Source organism: Botryllus schlosseri, chromosome 13, assembly GCF_051294905.1.
Source record: "Botryllus schlosseri isolate E-star chromosome 13, Bs_hap1, whole genome shotgun sequence".
In the NCBI taxonomy this organism is placed as follows: Eukaryota; Metazoa; Chordata; class Ascidiacea; order Stolidobranchia; family Styelidae; genus Botryllus; species Botryllus schlosseri.
This window is the reverse complement of record NC_137248.1, coordinates 13614127-13634488: the sequence shown is the minus strand read 5'-3', so window position 1 is coordinate 13634488 and position 20362 is coordinate 13614127. Positions and strand designations below refer to the sequence as shown.

Sequence of the window (20362 nt, the reverse complement as noted above, 5' to 3'; positions counted from 1 at the left end):
GTCGCTAACTTGTCCGTTGAAATATTCGATCGACACCCCGGGAAGTAGGGTGTGAATAAAGTAGGGTGTGAATAAACAATACACACACACTTTCAGGTGAGAGTTCTAGTTCTAGCTGCGCACTTTGAAGATACAGTATTTTGTGCAAGACACGCGAGTGACTCCGGAAAGAGAAACGGCGGTCGCTTTTTCCCGCCATAACCGCGCCACTTAACGCACGGTAAGTGGTACACAAGTCATTGTGGTAAAAGACAATGTAAAAGACACGGGTAAACAAACAGCTTATAGAAAACTACGTAAATCGACTCCTCCACTTTATACTAAACACGGGAGCCCGTATGTTTATCGCCGTGTGTGGCTACACGCTAATACGGCCGTAGAAGTAAATAGGCATCTTTCAATGCACCACATCAGTAACGCGACACCCGTTGTCTATTGAGCTAATTCCCTGGGGCGTGTAAGGCCTCGCGATTAATTGGCGGCTGATATACATAGCGAGGCATCTCGACTCACCTTTTTCTGCGCCAAGTAATCCATGCCGCGCGACACATGGTGGGCGTAAGACACGAGGTCCTTCTGCGACAGTACGAAGTCTTGCGCCGGCGCGTCCGCGGGCAGGGCGAAGTTGCAGTTCATGCTTTGCGGGCGGTTCCGACGCAGAAACTCCCTGAAAAGCGGAAGGGTTGCGTAAACACTCTCTACACTGTAACAATATGGGTGTAAAATAGGTGCGGTTACCAGTTCCCACCATAGCCTGAGGTGCAAACCAGGATATCGGAGATTTCTAGTTCCAAATTTTGCTTTCGCGCCATTTCAAATGGATATATCCTAGGATTATAATGCGTTACGTTATCCATCTTTTTGCGTATTTTATGGGTAATATACACGAAAGCAGAACGCACCGCACCCCTGTCATATTTCCCCACAACAATTGGCGTATTTGAGTCGTTTTCGCCCATTGGGATGAATGTGAGAGCAAAAATCAGTATCATAAAGTATCGTTTTCCTGATAGTCACCTTACGCTATGGCGAAAATCTTGCAAAGACGCCGTTTGCGTTTACAATGCAGGATATGCACCCGGTGTAACATCCTTACGCTAAAAACTCAATTCGCAAACAACGGCGTTGTTATTGGGTAAATAACGGGAAAAACGCACAATTCAAAATGATGTATTGCTGAAATCGCACAAACCATCACGATGTCTCACAAAATCGCAATTACTGGGGTAGTCAAGCCCCAAGTGCGCGCGTGCTATGTCTGCGAACTGTATACAGCATAATTCCAGGACAAATTCTACTCATAAATGAAACGCTTCGACAATCGCCGTAAACTGATCCGCTCTAATCCACGCCAGAGTTCAATTCGGTACGAAAAAAGGGGTTTAAAGGCGCTCAAGTCCTTGAGTTACGATGGTATTTTAGCGTAAGCCGGACAAACATAGAGCGGAAGGCGTTATGAATGATCCCGTATATTGGTATCGTATCCTCGCATAACCCGAAAGGTAGTGAAGTTAAAGAAACGATTATCGCCTATCACCAAAACAAGTGTTAATGGATTTGATATTTGTCGACTAGACGCCGAAAAGATCCCGTAAAGACCTCTGGCCGGCCGGCTCATCAATACTTGGGTCGGTACAGAAAAGGTCACATGATCACAGGTACCAGTCGAGTGACTGTAGCCGACGACGTAAATTTATGTTGTTTGAAATTCCCACAGGTTGCAGCGGTACTTAGGAAATCTTAATGTCGCCGCGGCATAACATCATTCAAACTTTGTGTTTAGACAAAACACTTGAAAGTCTTAACATACTGTTTGATGCCACTACCGTTACATATTACGGCACTTTGTCAGCGGATATCAATCAAATACGGTACGCGTAGCGAAGAAACATACTGCCTAACAGCAAATTCCATGAAAATTATGCACTGAAATTTACATGCAACTCTGTGGTATGAAGCCGCGTTGTAAAACTGGCTTCGGGGCATTCATAACAATTCAGATACAGTAATGTATAGTTGACGAACGTTGGCGCTACCATGAGTAATACCCATCGGAGTCGGGCAATACCTTGTCTCCTGCCGTTATCACACGGGAAGGCTTAAGCTCAAATCAAAACTAGTCCCTTACTCACACCATCGCAGTGGCGTTTCGCAAGGTGCGCGGCGAGGATATCTGGATTAAATTAATCGCGAAGGGTGCCGGGACAACCTGTCACTCGGCGTAAACAGCGTGTGTCTTAACCTCGACTGCTTACAGTACACCCGGAAAACGGGGCTCAACACGGTGTTACTGACGCACGCGAGGTACTAATCCGTACATGTCAAACTAGTTTATGCTTCCGGCTGCTTAAAATGTCGAAGGCGTCAAATAATAATGTACTGGGTACGAATCGGATCTACGGACCAGTAAAAGCTACATATAGTTAAGTTAAATATAGAAACGGACCCAGAAGCAGGTTTCTCGAAAATCAACAATTATGAAACTGATGTAGCCCGCAATAAAATTCGCTCGATATGAAAGAATTGTGATCCACGCGACAACACAGAGGTTACGCGTTTTAGAAAAGAATGATCCATCTGGGTCTCAATTGAAAGTTGCAAGTGTGACAATCATTTTGATGACGCGTGACCTCTACACCACAGACATATGTGGAGTGAATGGATACGAAAATATTTAATCTGTAGTTCAAGTATACGGTTGCCTTCTGAGGAAAATGGCTGCTGCCAAAAACCATAATTTTTTCAGACTTTAATTAGATTAGAATTACCGAATCTGCAAAAAAATGGAATTAAAAAGAAATACAAAATTCAACTCATAGTTCAATCTCATTAAGACAAAAATAGCAAATGTCTGCACGCCAAACTTGGCTCGTTTCGCACTATGTAGTTCTCCTGCAGGCAGTATTTCCAGAAGAAAAGAAAACGGAAATTAGACTAGAATTGTAATTAGAGCATAGAGACATTTCACAAATGTGATTAGAATTAGAATTATCGGCGATTCGCTCTGCTGTTTCACGTGCCGAAGTGCCCATGCAGTGCGAATTGCAGGAAAAAATATTCAACGTAGACCTTCGTAACACCCTAAATGCCGAAGGACAGCGCAGAAAACCGATTCACGGCATACCGTTGCGCCCGTCGACCGCGCATCAAACATCCCAACGCACTAAATTCCTCGCTGACACTATAAGCACGAAGTTGTTTACATCGAAAATACTTGCAACTAGGCCTTGAAGAGTTTCCCTCGAGCGCGGAACGCCGTCAATACCCTGACGCACCGTAACAGAGAAAAAACACATCCCGCACAGAAATCCAATACCTCAAATTGCCCTCGGACGCGTAATCCGTGACCAGCATTAGCGGACCGTTCTGTGTGCAAACACCGAGCAGGTTGATGATGTTGCGATGCTTCCCGATCCGTTTCATCTGGTCCATCTCCGACAGGAGATCGAGCACGTCTTTCTCGGTGCGCGATGCTGGAATCAAAAGCGTTACACGTTTCATACCGACCGCGGAATAAACATTTGCGGATGACTCGGAATGGTTACCAGTGAATTCGGCACTTGGCGAGTCCGACACGTCGAATTCGGAACTAGATGGGGCGCTTGGTGGCCCCTAGTCTTCACCCTAACCTACCCCTATCCTAATTGTACCTTTACCTGAATACATTACTACATAAATCACAAATGCCAAGAACAGAAATTACTAAGAGTCGTATATCACAAGTAACGCGCATATTCGGTGAAACATGCATTTTCCATTTTATTAATGCAATATTGATGTACTACCTTTTATAATAAGCGGTATTATACTTATATTGTCAAATTCAACATGACGTATTGACCAAGTGTCATATCACAATCCACGCTTATATTTAGTGAAACATCGATTATCGAATTTCTTAATATAATATTAATGCATGGCTTCATAATAACAATAGTTTTTACAATTCTAATGCCGAATTCACTGGAATAGTTATAAAATCAGCAACGAAACCCACCTTTTAGCATCTTAACGGCGCACACGATGACTTCGTTTCTCGCGTTTGGCGATAATAAATCCGCTTTGAAAACTTGCCCGAAAAAACCCTCGTCGAGACGATCCGTCAGGATTATGCTGCGAAAACGTATCGATAAACAATAACAACATCGTCTACTGAAAATATCCAGTCTATAGTCGGTGATAACGGATTCCGTGATTTGGCGGTTTTCCCGGTAACATATCAGCGAGAGCCTCGGCATGAAAACAGATTTGGAGTCGATTTGGAACTGGTCCGCTGAAGCGGGGTTGAGAAATCTCAGACGTTATCAGCAACGAAATACTATCACTACTATCACCATTCAAGTGCTTACGTTTTCAGATTTTATCACGTTCTACTTGAGAAGATTCTACTTCTACTAAGTTTTGACACGTCTTGGAAATCGACTATTCGAAATTCAAGGCTTTATATCTACATCCACTTGTGCGGCCACAGTGACTACTTTGACCAAATCTAGCTACTATCTCCCAAGTTAAATCGTAGCTTTTCCACTGTTGAAATATTTCGGATGCGTGTTTCACGGTATACTCACTCTTCCCTCCGCAGCTCCCACTGCAAGTCGGCCGGTATGTTCAGCTCGAACTGGTCGTGTCCCGGCAGGCACAGCGTACGCCAAGCCTCGCTGTTGCGGTACATCGTCGGCACCTCGAGCTGCGTCATTTGCGGGATGTTGTCCGGGTTTTTGATGGGAACCAGCATGGGCGGATCTGTTAACATTGGACGGAAGGCTTGTGTACGCCGCTAATCTGTAAATCCGTCGCGTGCTACGGCTAGAGGCGTGTAGCTGTCGGGGTGGGGCCAAAGCGGAAAAGGACTTGACAGCGAGTCTGCGTATTGTTAACACTAATTCAATATCGCAGACAAAGGTACAGCAGTTCGACAGGTAAGCATGGGTGCCTTCAACTTACTGCGAACGCAATGACGGATTTTGTCCACGACTAGCGATAATCACGTTCCCAGCAGTTAAACTCAAATTACCGGCTCGATTTAGATCCCGCGAGGAACAACATCAACGCCAAATCTCGCCCGCGTCGTAATTACAGCCAAACAGGCTGTTATATCGCGGAATTTATGCTATCATTCTAAAATCGGAAGAACGAACGGGGCTTTTCCGGAGTAATTCCGCGGCATGAGCAATTCACTTTACGGCGCCGCGGATCGTTTCGAATTTCCGATCTCCAATCACCGCTATTGAGTTTATAAACCGCGTTTCCGCGCGGCCTCGATTTTAGATCGGTGTCCAAACGCTCGGGTGCGAACGACTCGGACATAGTTGAACTCGAATATTTCCGCTGACGGCCCGCGCCACGCTCATGCCATGCGCAGCAAAACGAGCACTCGTACGGTCTGATAGCGGAACTAAATTAAATAAACCGCAATTACGGGTGCAGGTGTCGGGGCCACTCATGCGCGCCAGAGCGGTATTGACAAAACGAATCAGTCATGGAAATCTCCGTATCTGAACCGCTGTCGGATTGAAAGTAATCTTTGCTTTTATCGCAGAGCGACTGCCGCGTTATTTCGACGAAAGGCAGCGCCCTTGACATATCGCACGCACGCATGGGTTAGGTCCTAGCCGCCAAGTTTACAGAGATGCGCGCTTTCGATAAGTTTTCGAACAGCGGCCGTTCGTAAATTTCTCTGAGCGTGAGGTGGTAACTAACGAACTACTTCTACTTCCTCGGAGTACTGGAATGGCTTTTGACTACGAGCAGTCTAGCACTGTCGAATAACATATTCGTATTGAATTAAACCAGAACATAATCGCAAGCAACTAGTAAAGAGAACATTGTATACCGCAAATAACATTGTATATCCACAATCGTATCAGAAATCGCAACTTCTACTTGTATGTGGGGGGAGGGTGCGCGTGTGTGTGTGTGTGTAGCTGACAAGATGACCGAAGCACAGAGCACAATGTACATTGCACAAATGTTAGAGTCGTATACTAGAATTCATACACGAGCAAAACTGGAACTATAACTAAATGCGGGTATACCTTTGCAGAAAATCCAACAAGCTGTCAAGTTCACTGACCTCAAAACTCTTTCCACTAACCAAACCGCCGAGCCCGGGCGATGCTTCTCAGGGCGGGCATAAAACAGGTTAGAGGCTTGCACGATGTAATCATGCACGGAAACCGCGGGTAGTAGGATCCCCAAGCGTTTTTGAACGACCCCGGCGAAATCCCACCGGGCAAATTATGGGATTTTCGGAGATGGCGAATTGGATTAGAATCCGACTTGGAGACGTTCTACCCTGTTTCGCGGAATTAGACAGCTGGAATTAGGCGGTAAGTCGACGAGCGCGTAATAACCGCGGAGGGATCGAAGATTTCTGTTTGAACTGCGCAAAGTTAAAGCCAGTTGTGCGTCCGCCAACTGCGAAGTAGAACCGGCCAATCTTTAGTGGATTATAAATGGAATAACACAGCAAATTTCAGGTCTTATCTTGAGCAAATTGGCACAGCTATTATCGACAGTCTGCACTAGCCTGTGCAAAAGCAGGTCGAACAAAAATCAAGTTTACAGGGTTAATTATCGCAAAAACTGTCCTATTACTTGGTAACGTGTAGACAAATCCAGAAAAATACGACATTTACAGATACGTTTTTTCACAGCTTGCTCTGTGGGCCAGCATGTGACACATCTACCATACACAGCATACTTTAAAGGCGCATGATTAGCGCAGAGTATGAAAAAGTTGATAACACTGAACATTTAGCATTCGCTATATTCACATTTTTCGAATAAGGCTGCCTAATCTACCCGAGGAGAAGCCTGGCTAGAATAGTGTCAAGTCCTCGGAGCTTCGAAATTGCCAAGGAGATAGCTGCTATTCGGTAATCGGTATTGAATACTTTCCGAATTTTCGATAACTCACTCCGCGCAATAATTATCGGGCACGGGGCACGCGTATTTACAGATACACTGTAAATATACCACAATGTTCATGGTTTGAAATCCACTAATGTGGATACAAGTTTAAAGTCGATATCAAGTCGAATTTAGATTGTGATTTATTTACAGCCCTGATATATCCGTTAAACAAATACCGTCAAGCATTACTTAAGATCCGACAGTAGCGGTTCCTACGAATCGAAATTGCGAAGATATGACAAAAATTTAATCGCGCGCATAAGCGGCAGCGCGAAATTTCCAGCGTCTCAACGGATCGCCCGGCACGCGTTTTACAAAACATCGGGAAAGAGTCATTACCGCAAGAGTTAAAATGATAATAGCGCGAACAATGGAATAGAAAACGCGCTTAATTCGCGCATATAACGATTTTCCACGGAAACTTGGAATCGTTAAGAAATACTTTCGCCCACTTTGAATCGGCGAGGTTTCTTACCGCCCGAGACGTGACGCAAGACTTTTCCTATCTGTCAGTACCGCGGTGAGCGCAACGCTGAATAAGTCTAGGTTAAGTGGAACGGATGCGAAGCGGAAATTAGCCATATCCATCAGCCATTAGCGTAAAAACAACTTTCAACGGAAGCGTACTATCGTGACCGTTACGCGGTAGCGAGATACCGGACCACAGGGTCAATGACATTGCGTGTGAAGATCAGCAGTGATTCCGGAAGCGATCATCAGAACAATCACGGTGGAAATAAGGCCAACATCAATCCCGATACTTGTTCGGCGTGCAATTGTCAAAAATCTACGCGAATTGGTGATAATTCATGGACTAACAGCTAGAGAATAGTTACGGTTTCATACGAACAAATGAACTGGAAAACTCAGCTATCGGTCGGAGCTCTCGTTCCAACATTCAAAGCGAAATATTTCATGCTGTAAACGTGCGGTGAATTGCAGATTGTTGTCAGGGTACAATTATGCGTTAAGTGATCCGGATTCTTATTAGAATAATGACATGGAAATGAGCTTTAAAATGGTTGGTTCCGTACGCGAATTAGAGATGGCGGAAACCTCCCGATCAAATTTTTTTCAGTTGTTTATGCGGTATAGAGCCATGGAACAAATAGTCACGTCCGTCACGTCCGTTTATACACCAGGCTTTTAGACGGTTTGTATTGAAAAATCAGCTGTTCGATTGTGTTGTAGTTTACATATCTCTGTCATTGAAATATTATTATAGGCGAATTGACCCGGATTCTTATTAAATAAATGACTTGAAAATTAGCTTTGAGAAGGCTTGTTCGACATGCGAATTAAGGAAGGCGTAGACATCCAGCTAAAATGCGTGGTTGGTTGGTTGGTTGGTTCATATCATAAGGATACATACATCATATGCACGCGAAACAATAATGGGTCCTAGCTTTTCATTAGAAAATTACTTCGTCACTCGGTTTTTTGACAGTTTGTACCATAAAATCGGCTGTTCAAGTCATTTTGAAGCCAGAGAACAATAGTTTCTGCGGTCGGGCGATTTTTGAAACGCCGCCGGGCACCGGCATCGCAAAACCCCGAACCTTGGCCGAGTCAAGTCCGATGTGCAGCACGCATGATACACGAGATCGCAATCAAATCAAGACACAATCTCCATCACGCAGCGATGTCACCGTAAACACGGGCCAACGATATCGACGCGAGATTCATCATCGAGTATTCCACGCGCGGCGGAAGGCCGTTATTTACACAAATTGAACAATTTGCCAATCCGATATCCGAACATGTAATGAAACGGTGGGTAATTTGATTAGCGAGACATTCAAGTTCCGGGCTTAAGCCCGGCGGAGTTGCGTAATAATACCCGAAAACGCAATTGCGAGCCTCGTACGATTCTGCGGTTTTGAAACAGATAACACCGTCAACCGTGGAATGTTAGTTATCTGACTGTATTCGCTGCGGTATACATCACGCAATATTTACGAAATCGCATTTTATCTTTCCGGCCAGCTTCCAAAGACCCATGTACGTTTGAGTTGCTTGAAAATAATCTACAGAGCAGAGACAAAGTTCGACACCGCGGCCTAGAATTCACAACGCGCATACATGTGAAATTCACAAAAAAAGCATGTCGTTAGTTGGACCGATGAACACACTTTCAGGAATTGTTTGTCGCTGTGTTTTTTGTGTTGTGATTCAGAAAAGGTGTGATGAAGCATGCTATAGATCGCTTGCCTTCAAAGGCGATGTTACGAAGAGGATACCCCCGCCCCGCGTCACATGACTGAAATAACTAGCCAGCCCCCCTGAGTATCGCATGCCGTTTCAAATCGACTTTCGCCGTAGCTAGATTGGAACGCTGCTGACTGTGGCGTGGGCGATTGCAGTGCTTACAAGATACCAGTTTCGGCAGTTGTAAGAAAATCCGAGCGCATTGGAGAAATTCTCGCAGCTGAGAACTTCTGAATGCGGACATTATGTCGCGGAATTCCGCGTGACAATGCAACCTCGATATCACGGGTTCGCCGATGCTACACGCCCACTATTGCAGGCACAAAATAAGTCGGCGCGCGTTACGTCAATTGCGCAAGTGCCAGAACTCGACAACATCCGGTGCAAAACAAATCTTGTAAGACCGCTCAGTCGCGAACGAACGGGCGGCGATGTTGACAAGAATACGAGATAGTGGGTAATCCGGGACTATACGCAACAAAGCACTGTTAGTAGAGCCGACAAATTCGTTGGACATACTAATAATTATATCCATTTTTTATTGAAATTGCATTTTATTCCTGTCGTGTATATCGACGATTTCCATTATTGAGTAGCGTGCAGACAAATAAGAGGCACTTTCTAGTCTCAAATGTTGCACTCATACCCAAATTCAACGGGTGAAAACTAGCCAATCACACTAACTGATATAGAGATACATCTCAGGTGTGTAGTGGGAAATCGCAAAAAGGCGATACGCGTAATCAGGACTCCCCATATGACGCTGAATGCCTTCGAAAAATAAAATATGCACCTTTTTGCGGTCACGAAGGAAGCAATGCCAGTTATGCAGGATACAGTGGTTGTATGTTCGGATTCAATTGGTTCCCACCGGTTCAATTCAACAGTCTTACGAAATTCCATGATACCACGAAACGGTTAGCATAACTGGTTAATGTCGACGACTTTTTGTAACAGAACCGGCTGAAGCATGACTTTTTTATCTAAGGTTTAAGGACATCTAATAGGTACACAACGCGCGCAGCAGAGTTGTAGGGAAATAAAGACACTCCAAACTGTCCACATATATCCCGCGTACGGAAATAGCAAGACGGAAGAATTGTCGGTATGACGTCAAACACCATCGAGTCCGGAGTCACGACTTCGCAGTCCTCGACTACCAAAAATCCGGGTTGTAGAACACGATACAAGTCAGAACTGAATACACGGCCGACTCAAGCACACAGCACACACTCGATCTCGGATGACACAAGCTTCAAAGCCCCAACCCCGCCGAAACAGCGACGACACTATCTCACGTTACAGCCAGCGTACGAAAACGCGAGGCCCGCGCCAACTTCATTGACGTCACGCCGCTGCATACCGCGCCAGAAGAAGACCCATCGCTGCACATCAATCCGGACATGACAAGTGCTAATCAAATTAGGTCCGGATGCGTTCAACCCGCGTAAGACAAAGCTACCGTGAAAGGACCCGTTCATTAGCCGATATTCGCTATCACCATTAACAAAGCGTCCATACGGAAATCGTCTATTCAACTTGTTCCGAAAAGGACCATTACCGCGCTATAATTTAATCGATTGCGAAAAGTCCGACACCGCGAGGGTTCTGCAATTACACTCGGATTGTCCCTGTCACAAAAGAGGTCCATTAACGACGTCTTTCATGGTAGTTCGACGCGAGTTCGCAATCTTTTCAATGGGCGAAAGGATTCGTCGCGCTAATGAATTCATTTGTGCATTGAGATTACGCAACACACTGTTCTTTCGGTAAAGTTATGCCTCAAGCTTCCCGATTCCGATTCTTCCTGGGCCGCGGGCACCAAAGTGGCTTGGTAACTCTCAACTATATCAAGCTAGCTGATCTCTACACTGCCTCAACGGCAATTGATCAATGTCTCAAAGAGGACCGTACCAGGTGCCACGGTAAATTCGATCTCAGTCTCACCTTGAAATGTAGTTACGAGAATACTATATACTATATATATTGAGCGTTATATCGTGGCATGTCAGCACATTAATATATCGATTGTTTCTCCGATGATTTAGTTTAAAAAACGGGCGATAGCTCCAAAACATGGCAGGAACTGCATGTCATATCACAAAACATTCCGCGCGTATAAATAAAAAGTCATTCATTGGTATCACATCAAGTATCTATACCCGAGTACATGATTAAACCATCGTTCGATGAATATACACAAGTTTCACTCATTCAATGTTCAATTTAATGTTAAAATATCAGTTAACAACGAGTTATCAAAACCGGTGCACAGGGTACTGGAGCGAATACAAACGAAACGCGGCTCCTCCAAAATTGAGATTCGCGAATTTTCGTAAAAACCTATGAGGAATCTCATTGACCGAGCACGAGGGATGTTTATCGGATTCATGGCGGAGCAGTATGAAATTTAGTCTTATTCTAAAAACAACGCAATTCATCATTAAATACATGTGTCAAAATTTCCGTGACGTATTCAGCATTAACGGTACGTTTTAGGACGAACCTATCGCGCCGAGGTCACGCGCCGGTTACAACCTCAAGCAGGAAGCGAACCGTGTTACGTTATGAATATTTCAAAACGGTTTGCATTATTAATACGACCGAAACCGGAAGTCGTTCAACAGGAATATCCAAAAGACGAATTACCCGCATCCGGCTCAACCGAAGTCCGGAAGTACATCGGAAATGATTGGCGAACGAGAATGGAAGAATGGAAAGTGTCGAAATGATGATTGTTTATTCATCGCGTACACCGGTTAAGAAACAACGCCACATAACACCGGTAACATACGGCTTTGTTACAGCGTCACGATGCGTCGAACGAAACGATGCATCAACGCGATATCTACTCTTGTCACCCGCGAAAGTGTAAAGTCAAGTCCGTGATTTAGACTTGATACGGTAACGCCACATCGGAGGTGTCGACAAGATCTTGTCGGTATCGGATGCTTGTTTTCCGTTGAAATCATCAACTATTACCGATGTTTGCCCTCCGCACGAACTTTATACCGATATCTTCACCCAGCTCTTATGACATACCCAACGCGACGAGATCGGAATTCACTTGAAGTTTTTACGACCACTGTGTAAATAATTTGTCCTACAAGTAAAGTCCGTGACTAAACTACGCAGATATCGGCAGCAAATTTACGGAATTGACAAGAGGTGGTCAGTAACGAAGTACTTCAACGTTTTCGCAGTACTGAAGTAGGTTTACTCCACTTGCGAAACTTGCCGAAGTAAATATAATTCAAGACTAGTGCTACTGTTATTTCAGAGTTTCCAGTTTTTCAGCAAAACTACGCCTAGAAAACTGACTAGAGAATCTCACGTTTTCGCAGTACTGAAGTAGGTTTACACCACTTGCGCAACTTGCCAAAGTAATTATGATTCAAGACCAGTGGTACTGTTATCTCAGAGTTGCCAGTTTTTCAGCAAAACTACGCCTAGAAAACTGACTAGAGAACTTCTTCTACGTGTACTTTAGTTGAAGTTAGCGACGTTCCTTCTACCCGTGTACCAACAACCACCACTTTGACTACTTGTGGAATTACCGCCCGAGTAATTGACACCAATGACACCTACCCATGCAAGTAAGCTAGACAATGCATGCAATCACATAGTCCGAATTTAAAGATTTCAAGGTGAAAACAGGATTTTAATTCAGAATTTTCGCAGCGCATGACAAACGGATGGAGCCCAGATTTCCAGATATTTCACCAAGTTCTAGTCAACAATCGCGATCGCTACGATGTGCGAATGATATTCGCAATCTTGAAATCCATGATTTCGATTGAAGATTTTAGGCTGAATCCGCAACAGCATTTCAAAATTCCAAAACGACCGCGCTGACACCGACAAGCGAAGCCATGCATACCAAATAGCACCATCATATTGTGACAATAGAGGGAGTTGTTATGCTTCAAAACTACGCGACAGATTTTAGCAGCGGCGTGACTGCGGTCGCTATCAATTCTTGAATTTTTCTCGCCGACAAACGAAGTAATGATCAACATCCACATGACATACGCGCGCACATTATAACGTATAATATATAGCGATTAGCAACGTTCAGATTCAACCGGGCAAAGTTGTCTATATACTGTACATTATGCTATAACAGCGAATACAACCAAAGACTTACCTTTACTGTTTCCTCGGATGTAAATAAACAGTCCGGTCCCGATAATGAACATCACCGCCAGCACTGCGACAAGTCCGTATATCACAATATCCGGGGCTTGATCCACTTCCTCTGGTGGCGGTTCTTAACATTTTTAGACCCATAAGTCCCACGAAATCGCCGCCCAAGACTGTCGTTTCAATGCGTCTTATAAGGAATGTTACTGACGCTAGTGATGAAATGCCCCTACCGGGGCCGTGAAGCACCGAATTTAAATTTACTCCATAGGTCACGAAAACAATTATAACCATGCTGGAAATTACAAGCATAATCGAACCATCACCACACCTGGTATCACCTTGAGCCAGGCAGATTCGTGCGAGATCCCAATGGAATTACCCGCGATACAGGTATATTCACCGGCATCCTGCAGCGACACGTTCTCGAGCACCAACGTCTGCATTTCTTCGTCAGTCGTATTAACACCGCTCCACTGTTAGTCAAGCATATTGGCGGAATTATACGACACGAAACACCCATGCAAAATTGCGCACGTCAAAACCATGTTACACAACGCGGAGTTGACTTTCATGTCACTGGAATATCATGGCGATGTGATGATATTTGAGAAGAATATATTGACCCATGCATATATTCCATTTACCGGTAATGCGGTTAAAATCCAGGTAAAAAGAGACACGGAGATAATCGTAGGGCCATCGCTTCCAGAAAAGAACTTGTTCTTTCGGAATATAATAACGTGACTGACTATACCGTGTTGGGGTTAACGCGTGTTCACCGCATGCTCAGACTTTGAGTCCTCTTTTCGCATAGATCTAGTTATTATCTCCCGACACGAGACTGTTGCGAGCGGGTTCGAATCCTAAAATAGCCATGCTTTCATCCAGTAAAGGAGTTGCCTTCGTGGACATCGCGTTGTAAATCTGTTTCCTTCGGCTTATGTGGGTAATTCGGCGAGTGAGCAAACGCAGCAGCATAACGCTCGTGTTAGCGCGAAAAAGGTATTAACTAATTTGGCCGGAATGACAAATCAGATTTAATTCGATTAATGTCCATCACCAGACAATTCTAAAGTTGAAATACTGATTAACGGGGCTGCAAGGGATGTCATTGCGATACGGTATTGGCTTTACGGTCTCGATTGATGGGTGCCACCGAATTACGCGGAGCCGAAATCTGTCATAACCAAGCGCGGGCATTAATCATAAACCACGACATACGAGTTGAAAACTTTGATTGTTCCTAATTCCGTTCAGCGCGTTTCGTGAATACTATGACGCAGCTGGCGACCAAGGTTGAAGACCGCATTCCGAGACTGCCTGGAGCTACACCACGCGTTAATTCCCGAGCTAAGCTTGTCACCACCGGATAGCACAACATAAACATGACATATTAGCACAATCAGATACAGGAAACGCAAACAAACATTCAATTCATGCGTAAATACAAGTAATTTGATTACATCTTCCTGATTGAGCGCGCACGATAAGTGGCGTACTTTAAAGCCGATTACTGTCGTACGACAATATCCCCCTTACTTAAAACCGGGTCATTCCGTGTAGTACCCGTATGTCACCTGGCGTTTATGCAATCATGCCTCAATTAAGCTTCCATGTCATGATGTCATAATCATTGATCACCCATATCACCGCCTTCACCATTCTAGCCAACGGTTTACCTTCGATCACGTGAAGCCAGCCGCTAGTATTCCGTTCGCCTAAAAAGTTCCCGCCGACACAATAATAACGACCGCTGTCTTCTTCTGTGACGTTATAAAGCTGCAATTCGTCAGCGTCGCTCCGACCGGGCCCCGATTCCTAGGCACAGTTCTACCTATTGAGAACGGGCCGGGCCGTGCTCGTTGTGTCTCACCCGCAAGCAATCAAAAGTCTTCACCGAAATTAGATGCATACAGCCACCCGATTTTCGCAGGCATAATTGTGTCTATGTATATCAGTGAGTGGTTCTCAACCATCTCCGCTTTCGGGTCGGAAAAATTTCAAATCACATTTTGCGCACCGATGAACTTGAAAAAAATCGAAATCAACCCAGAATGCAATTAGGACAGAAAAACAAAGAATTGGAACTTTACCTTATAAATTTGCTGCCCTCATTTTGATAATACATCTGTTATGAGCAGTACTATTGAAATTTCTACAAGGCGAAGTCGTGTTAAAAGAAATGCGAATTCGCTGGTAGATTCTATTAAACTGTCAAATTTTCGTACGTTGTACTGTCGAATTTCCTCAAATGTCCCCAAAAAATTCTAATTAGCTTTCAAATATTACTGGCAAGATAAGAGTTTCGGCTACTTGTAATAGTAGCCGACACTTACAGCACTGGGAAGTAGATAAGTCGACGGTAGCCCACGTGAACCCTATGTCACCTCAGAATAAGTTTTTTTTAATTACGTTGAAAATTTACGAAACAGTTCAAAATTTGGTGTTGAAATTCTCTAATTATTGTGTAAATCGTCACTCAAATTTTGCAATCGAGAATACTATTGAAATATCGACCGGCGGTTGAGAACCACTGGTCTACGTCTTAACGGGATCTACGCCCCGAGAGTCGCGATTACGCGCATTTCATCAGGAACCTAGCCGGCACATGGCAACGTGGAAAAACAACAGCGAAAGGTAACGAAAAGGTGAAGGAAGGACAGCGTCGAGACGCAGTTAAGCACTCTGGATCTCAAGTCAAAAGTGCAACCTTTGACCCGTCGTTACGCGACTCGATTGGCGACACCGGGCTACGCGTTCGCGCGTGTATTCATTTTGCGGCGCGCGGCCGATATTAAAAACATGTTTAGGTTTCGGAGTCATCCGCCCGGCAAAACAAACACCGTGCTCCGATGCAAACGTCGCGGGTTGGGCTTTATTTCGGGATCAGTTCAAAGGAGGATATCCAGCGATCGGCTAAGTGCGGAAAAATGGGCTATTTTGGCACGCTGCGCGTATACGCTGCGAATAGTTTCCGTTTGACTAAATTTGACTGGGCTGATTTATTCCCAAAGGACGCGCGTTTGGTTTTTACAGTGAAATGCTTTGAAACGGATGACTGGCTGACTGAAATTACGAATTTGAGACCGACTAAAAGCCTGAGACTCCGACCGAGACGAAACCGGTCTCATAAAGCAGTTTTTTTTTATACATGAATCGACTGAAATTCAATTGCAATATGAAAAAAGGCAACGCTTGGAAATAGCGACGGCGGTAACGGGCAGATGCTCTCAAAGTCACTGCGTGATACGCATTTTCGGCGAGTTCTTGCACGACTGACCGCGAATCGTTCATCAAGTTGATTTCGGGCGGGCCCAAGATATGTTTCGCTATCATGACGTCAAACGCTATAGATAGAGAGGTCATTTCCTCGGGCACGTCACAGACGTCTCCGGCGTCAACGACACAGACGATTATTTAGCGCCTCCCAATTTTGGCTCTACGTTATTGGGCAAGTCCGCTCAAGCCATGGCATTGATACAATTGGTGATTTCAAAATTTAACTCGATTATCTCCGTTTTTGTAACCAAGTCATTATCGAACAGATATATAATTTGTTAGGTTGTATCCAATTGAGTGTGCCAAAGCGCCAGTATATTCCACATCACATCATCCGTGATACTCCAGAAACGCCAAAGCCATAAAGATTAAAACATAGACAGGAATAGCTAATCTATAAATGGATGAAATGAGAATGTACTGTACACGATGGAAATGACGTGCATGACCGTGCAATGTTGTGTTTTTGAAAGTGGAGCGAACAACATTTCGAAACGCTACTTATGTGGCGATCCAGTTAGCAATGATCACTAAACATGCCGTCCCAGATGAGAAGTCGAGTATACCACGGTTCGAAATCGTATACTGGGTCAAGCAAAGACAGTTTCAAAATGTCTTGCGTGCTAGAACTTGCGATGGTCGTGATGACACGTTCACAAGTGCTCGTCATTCCACGGTCTGTGTGTTCGCCATACACGGGTAGATTTACCGCCTATGGTAAAGTGGCGCGCGCGTTGATCACCCAACATTACCACGTTAATGCATAACGATTACGGCAAACGGTAAAAATCGAAGTAAATAACTCGTGCTTACTCGGCAGATTTTGGAAATTCAATTCTGATATAACTTGTGACATGTTTCTACGGTCAAATTTTTATCCTAATCTACTTTCTGGTTCTCCCGAAGATGCTACAGAAGAACTGTATAGCGGGAAACGAGCCAAACTTGGTGTACAGACATTTTCCATCATCATACTTATAACAATAACTCTGATTATAATATGAACTGAGCCTGAGTTTTGTTGCGTTTCCTTTTAATCCGGAATTCAATTAATTTCCAAGTTTTTTTTGCGAATTCAATAATTCTAAATTTAAATAAATTTGGAAAAACCTGTGTGGTCACAATTCTAATTCTAATCAAATTTGAAATAGCTGAAAATTAATCTTACAGTGAATCGACCAACAGCGATCAACGCGAACGCTTCTTTACTTCAACTGTAAACAGGCCCCACAAACAACACACCAGTGCAGCGTGACTTCAAAAGTAGTGCTCAGGCGCAATGAAAACCGGCAAACGCCTCACATGTTTTTACCTTCAATTTCTCAATCCTGGGGTGGGTTTCGTTGACCGTCCTCACCCATTCAATATGCGGGTGGGCGTCGCTGTACACCATGCAATTGAACTCGGCCCTACCGCCGATGTACGCGGTCTGATTTTTAAGCACCTCGGCGGGGATAATGGGCTTCGACGCCTGTCGCTCTGTTGTCGTTTTGGCGGGATGAAGTTACGATGTTGTTAAGATGAATTGTTAATAATATTCGTTTTGATGAGGATTTTTTAATGTTCCACGATGTGTTGCCGCAGAGGAAAGAGGAGGTAAACACCAGCACACACCAAGAAAACGTTGCAAACGGCGCCGCCACAAGAAGATCAGAAATGCAAACATGAAAAAACAAGAATAACAGTTCAATTAGAAAAAAGGCAGTACGGAAAAAGCATAATTGACGACATGATACAGACATGAACAGCTCTAAAAAAAGCGTTAGTGTTTAATAATTACCATGACATCTACACATGTAGAGTCAGTAATACACCGCCACCCAAGTCATATTGAGCACGCAAGGGTCGCGAGAAGCGTTAGTGTATGGAAACGATAGATCTCATGCCAAAGGCGCAAATGCAAACACCGATTCGTACCGCCAATTGTACACCAACATCACGGATACCTTGAGGATTTTAAGGTAGTAATCCCCGGTAGCGGGGTCGACCCAGCTGCCATTGATTTGGTAAGGTTTCCGCCATTGTATGTGCGGATGAGCGTCACTAAACACCTTACAGCGCAGGGTGACATTCTGTCCGATGTAAACGGTCCTGTTACCGTCCGGATCTAATTGGAGAATCGGTCTGCTGGACGCGCGCTCTGCCAGAGGCCGGAAGAAAACACAGCTATCGTTACGTTTCGCAGGTCATCGTAAGTCACCGCTTCGCAAACTGAGTACATAATCCAGTGTTATGACAGGTGATCAGCAATAAAAAGACCTCCACCTGACCACACAATGCTCTGCAAACCGCGTAGTGATATCGAGCGTTTCAGTCAGGTAGATTTTCCACTACAGATTCGGACGCGACATGAGGAATAGTGAAGTAGTTTTGATAATGGCTGCTAAGCCAACACTCACAAGGGCACGGGGTTGATTATGACATAATCAAAACATAATGGCAACAGCGAGCACTGCGGAAAACGACCAAACTGAAATCGCTTAAAACATCAATCAGCGCAAACTGTTTCACATTGTCTCTGCACAATACAGAATAAACGGAAGGAATCGTATCGAAAAGCGTTGGACGGAACACTCTTAATCGTTTATATCCCTAAAAAAAGAATAGTGTCCGTCACTACGCTGATATGTTACGACATAAACGCACCCGGGGCGTGGGTTCAATGACAGGTGCACCACAATGAATGCCTACTACAGCAAGAATCAATATTATCATTGATTCCGTCTTTTGCGATAAAAATCTTGGGGATCAATCTCCCACCATTTGAACGCGGAAGATACAGGCTACATATTAATCTTGAAGTGTTAGTCCATATTAGAAATCCAAATACCATATCACAGCTTTCAAACACTTTTACGGATAGCAAATAGAGTTTAAAATAGAAAATAATACCACATTAGAACAATCGAATCACAGATAAAAACGAAGAAGCCATTATTCTGCTATGTCTATCACCTCCGACGCAAAGATTTCAAAATCCCACCTTGAACATCCAATTGGTAAGTGTGATTTATAGATCCCAATTTATTGCTAGCTACGCACATGTAGAAGGCGTCGTCGCTGGGTACCACAGTTTCAAAAGTGATGGTTTGATTATTGTTCTTCAACTGAAGTTAAAGGGTGTGTGAGCGTATCGGCAATCAAAATTCGAGCGTGACAGCTTACCTTGTACCCTGATATCCTATCATTCTTGCGCATAATCTTATCATCTTTGTACCATATAACATTAGGGGTGGGATTTCCCTCCACGCGACATCGAAGTTTCACTGTGTTACCAGCTGGTTCGGCGTGAAGTGTTTTTTGCATACGCTCCGATTTGGTCCATCGAGGCTTGACTGGTAACGGCATATCAAAATTATAACCAAATCTCAAAACTGTATGGGCTCTCGCGGTACTCACATTCTTTGGAAGATGTTTGACCTAAAACGTGAATCCCTACTTTAGACGAGTTGGATATGGAGACTTATAAAACTACTTACTATTCGTAACAACTGGAGAAATTTGAGAAGAGCTTTTCTTTTCTGTAACGAAAATAATTGATTTAATTATAAAATCCAACCATCATAATTAACTGCTGACAATTCGGTATTAAATAAATGGAGTGAAATCTATGTATATTATTCAATGTCAACTTTTGAAGTCAATTGACCAAAGAGCCTATAATTTTTGTTGACGAGGTTATATTTCAAAATGGACTGACTACTCTCACGTGAATGGTATTGTAAATTAACATATTTCAGATAGAGCTCATATCAAACCTGGCAAACATCATCCCGCTTACAACTTATCAATAAAAATACTGCAAACAAGACAC

The 20362-nt window shown here is 44.0% G+C and overlaps 1 protein-coding gene across 4 annotated transcripts in view; it reads right to left on the bottom strand.

Moving 5' to 3' along the window:
• Window positions 1-20362, bottom strand: part of LOC145453209 (fibroblast growth factor receptor-like) — a 44380-nt gene that overhangs the window by 22639 nt on the left and 1379 nt on the right. For 2 of the 4 annotated variants that reach the window (XM_080331182.1, XM_080331185.1), the window contains 11 exons: window positions 20028-20069; window positions 19948-19968; window positions 19714-19883; window positions 19532-19655; window positions 18495-18688; window positions 13598-13742; window positions 13271-13393; window positions 4569-4743; window positions 3998-4113; window positions 3317-3473; window positions 514-667 (listed from right to left, as the gene is read on the bottom strand). In XM_080331182.1, the coding sequence (XP_080187308.1) occupies window positions 514-667; window positions 3317-3473; window positions 3998-4113; window positions 4569-4743; window positions 13271-13393; window positions 13598-13742; window positions 18495-18688; window positions 19532-19655; window positions 19714-19883; window positions 19948-19968; window positions 20028-20069 (1421 nt within the window). Of the gene's footprint in view, window positions 1-513; window positions 668-3316; window positions 3474-3997; window positions 4114-4568; window positions 4744-13270; window positions 13394-13597; window positions 13743-14948; window positions 15088-17860; window positions 18028-18494; window positions 18689-19531; window positions 19656-19713; window positions 19884-19947; window positions 19969-20027; window positions 20070-20362 lie in introns of all 4 variants that reach the window. The other 2 variants (XM_080331183.1, XM_080331184.1) reach the window with 2 other exon arrangements.